The 4,132-nt window shown below is 45.6% G+C and overlaps 1 protein-coding gene across 1 annotated transcript; it reads left to right on the top strand.

Moving 5' to 3' along the window:
• Positions 1–1,169: 1,169 nt before the first annotated feature.
• Positions 1,170–3,366, top strand: LOC114688443 (PRAME family member 12-like). Its single transcript, XM_028863044.1, has 2 exons — positions 1,170–1,456; positions 2,799–3,366. The coding sequence occupies exons 1-2, from the start codon at positions 1,170–1,172 to the stop codon at positions 3,364–3,366; spliced, it is 855 nt and encodes a 284-aa protein (XP_028718877.1).
• Positions 3,367–4,132: the final 766 nt, after the last annotated feature.

The raw sequence follows: 4,132 nt of genomic DNA, 5'->3' as shown, positions 1-4,132 counted from the left end.
ACATTCAATACCAAGTAATAAATAAGCAAATATAAGAACAAATCCACAAACTCAATGTTTGTAGTAAATTAACAAGTAGAATATTTATATTGACCCAAGACATTTGAGGGGCAGTGAGGTTGTTTTCACAAGGAGTTCTGATTCAATCAACGAAATGATTGAATGTTGTCTGTAGAATTAAAGGGGTGGAGACTGAGTCGTCCAATTAAATTGCAGCTTGGGGTTGGAAGGTGGTACTGCAATAGGGAGGGTGAGCAGGAAGGTATATAAAGGCTTCAGGAGAGCCATGAAGATACTGAGAGACCTGGAGCCTGGAGGAAGCGCCTGGCTCAGCTGGGATAAAGAGACTGTGGTCGGTGCTCAGAACTGGTGAGTAGTTGTCCTCCCTTGGGTCATGTGGTTTGATATAGGGACCATTAGACCAAGATGGATCAGAAAATTTTCATTTCTGTCTCTTCAGATGAACACATTGAAGACAATGAGTAAATGTCTAAATGAAGTTTCACCTCCATCTCAAATGTCTTTGTATAAAAGTTTGTGATTTCATTATTGTTGTTGTTTTGAGACAAGGGTTTCTATGTTGTTCAAGCTGTTCTACAACTGGCCCTGGAGTTCTGGGGAGGCTGGAAATCAAGATCCTCCTGACTCTGGGTGCTGAGGTTATTAGCATATTCCCTTGTACTGTGGTACATTCGAACTACTGTTTTTATTTGTTTTGTAGAACAAGGGCTCCTGTGGAACTGTAGACCACTTATCTTAGCCTCTTTGGCAGTTCCTCTGCTTCAGACTCACAGTAGCTGGAATTGCTTGTGAGTTCTATCTTGACTCAGGCTTTAGCCTGCATCTTTTTTTATATCAACTTAACGAAACATTGACGACAAAAGGCTTTTTTTTTTTTTTTTTTTTTTTTTTTTTGTGAGAAACGGTCACTCATAAGGTGACCTGGAAATCATGTACAGAGAGGCTCACATGATGTCAGTGAGAAACTGTAGATTTACATTCCGAGTGAGGACAATTCCTTAAGTTGAGGACTCTACCATTGCCAGAGCAATTGACTCAGACCTTGAGTGGTTACTGTTCTGGGGGAGGAAGTTTTCTAAACTTTATCTTGAAGATATATTCTCACCTGAATGCTTCCCCAGGAACCTTCTGACTGAAGACCATTCATGATGAGTTTTCAAACCCCACCCACACTGGAGGAGCTGGGCAGGCAGGTGCTGCTGAGAAATGAGGCCTTGGCCATCTCTGCTCTGGAGAAACTGCCCTGGACACTCTTCCCAGCACTGTTCAAGGACGCGTTCAATGGCAGACACACTAGGATTGTGAGGGCAATGGTGGAAGCCTGGCCTTTCCCCTGTCTCCCTGTGGGGACGTTGATGAAGACTCCCAACTTGGAAATCTTCCAGGCTGTGCTAGATGGAGTAGACACACATCTGAAAAGAGAGTTTCACCCCGGGTAAGCAACAACCAAGTACTGTAGACTGAGCACAAGGGGCACGTGGGAGAGACCGTGGGTCAGGGAGAATGGCTTTGTAGGTGGGTCAGAGGCTTCTGATGGGGTCATGGTCCTGGAATGCAGGGGCCTTGAAACCTATTGTTTCCTGTAGTAAGGACGGTTGAGTATGGATTAGAGGACAGAGTAGAGGTAGCCAGAGAGGAAGGAGCCTATCCCTGGCTTTCCAACAACCACTAACATGGGACTAGGTAGAAATAGAGAGTAACTTAGTGGAAGGAAAGTGGTCAGCTGTACACATGCAGCTCACGGGGAGATGTCATGACACACATGAGTTCCTACGTTGGACACTTGGTGCTGAAGAGACCTTGGCAGGAGGGAAGAGCTGACATTAGAGATGTGTAGTGGAAACTTGCTGGGTGTTGGGGCTTGTCATGTCTGCTGACACTTTACACGTTTTACCCACAGGAACGAGAAACTTCAGGTGGTTGACCTGAGGAATGTTCACCATGAGTTCTGGAACATATGGACTGGAAGAGAGGATGGGGCCTCTTCAGCAGAGACTGTGAATGAGAGGCCTGTAGTGAAGGTCCTTCCCAGATATGCACTGAGGCGGCGGCATCTGAAGGTGGTAACTGACCTCTACCTCAGGCTCCGTCTGAATGAAGAGCAAACATGCTTCTTGCAGTGGCTCCAGCAGAGAAAAGACTTTCTACAGCTGCACTGTATAAACATGAAGATCTGGACTGTGCCTATGTGCACTGTGAAAGAGATCTTGAGTGTTTTCCACCCAGGACGCATTGAGGAGCTGGAACTGAACACGGGGTGGGATGTGTCCACACTGGCACGATTTGCTCCCTGCCTTGGACAGATGCGAAGTCTTCGCAAATTCTCCCTGGCCCGCATCTGTAGGAACACTTTCGGGACTGGAACCAGGACAGCAGACAGAGAAGAGAGGTGCATCAGCAAGGTCATTGCTCAGTTCTCCAAACTCCACTGTCTGCAGCATCTCTCCATGAATGGCATCTTCTTTCTCAAAGACCACATGAAACAAATACTCAGGTAAGCAAGGATGCGGAGGTGGCTTAGCTACCAGAGCAAACCTTTCCAGTTTACTCTAAGGATTAGCATGTGCATGGGGCCTGCCAGTGACTGGGAACAATTATGGTGAGAGTTGTGGGTGTGACTTGATTTAGTAGACTCCAAGCATCAGCACCCTGGTACTCTGATTGTTCATATAGTCAAACTGACCTTGAGACACGTGCCCCATCTTCCTCTTCTTAAATCCCAGTATACACACTCTCCAGAACCTTTTGTCTGAACCAATCCCATTGTCTACCCATAGGTGCCTGAGGAACCCCTTGGCAACTCTCTCCATCACACGCCGCCACCTGTCACAGTCCGACTTGAATTATTTCCCCTTGAGCCACAACCTGCGTCAGCTAAAACATCTGGTCTTGAGAGGAATCTTGTTATTTGCTTCATGTCTCAAGCCTCTTGGAGTGCTGCTAGAGCATGTAGCAGAATCTCTGCAGTCTCTGGACTTGCAGGGTTGTAGGATCAAGGACTCTCAGCTCACTGACCTCATCCCTGCCCTCAGCAAGTGCTCCAAGCTCACCGAGTTTAATCTATTAGATAACGACTTTTCCATGCCCACCCTGAAGGACCTTTTGGGACACACAGCCAACTTGACCAAGATGAATGTGGAGCAGTACCCGGCCCCTATACAGTCTTATGATGATTACGGTTACATCTTAGTAGAGAGATTTGCCCAACATTGTCTTGAGCTCATGGATACACTCAGAGCGTTAAGGCAGCCCAAGAGGATCTTGTTTTCCACAGATCCCTGCCATGAATGTGGTGAGCGCTGTGTCTATGACCTTGGGCCTAGACTTTGTCCTTGCCAGCAGTAAATAGGGAATATGACTTCTGGATTTGCGTGCTCTCCCTCGGGGTCTTCCTCAGTCATTAGCCTCCCTGCTGGCTTCAGGGTCGGGAAAGACTCTCAACTGGCTTCAAGCATCTATTGAACCAAGGAACTGTTTTTGAAGTCTTCTGTTGTGATCTCTTGATTAATTACATTTTTTTAAAAAGTCCCTATGCCTACCCCTTACATTCTGCCTTTTTAGCATAATAAGACAGCAATAAAATAACTCAGTATGAGTTTTGTTCTTCACTGACATCTTTACTAAACATGTAGAGTGATGGATAGTTTGTTTTGTTTTTTTCTTAAATGCTATTATTATTTCTGGCTCCAATACACCAACTAAATGTAAAAACTCTGGATAGAAATAAAAAAGTGAACAGATAGATGACTATAATGACAATATTGCATATTGGGCCAGGTAGATATAGTCATCAGCTAGGGTGGACTACATATCCAGGCTAGCCTGAGATACAGAGTGAGACCCTCTATCCAAAGACCTTGGAGCCAGAGAGATGGCTCCAAGCTTAAAAGCACAGGCATGGCTGTGGTGATATTTTATTTGTTCTCAAATGTGGTGGGATTTTATTAGTGTTTTAATAAGTAAAGCTTGCCTGGAGAGTCGAGGAAGAGGCAAGCCATTGTAAGTAAACAAGGAAGTCAGGCAACTGTAGCACCTGCCTTTAATCCTAACAATTGGCAGGCTGGCATCTGTCTGGATCTCTGTGTGCTCAAGGCCACACTGGAAACAGAGC

This window comes from Peromyscus leucopus, chromosome 10 (assembly GCF_004664715.2).
Source record: "Peromyscus leucopus breed LL Stock chromosome 10, UCI_PerLeu_2.1, whole genome shotgun sequence".
In the NCBI taxonomy this organism is placed as follows: domain Eukaryota; kingdom Metazoa; phylum Chordata; class Mammalia; order Rodentia; family Cricetidae; genus Peromyscus; species Peromyscus leucopus.
Note: the sequence above shows the minus strand (reverse complement) of the source record. Positions and strands in the feature narration are given on the sequence as shown.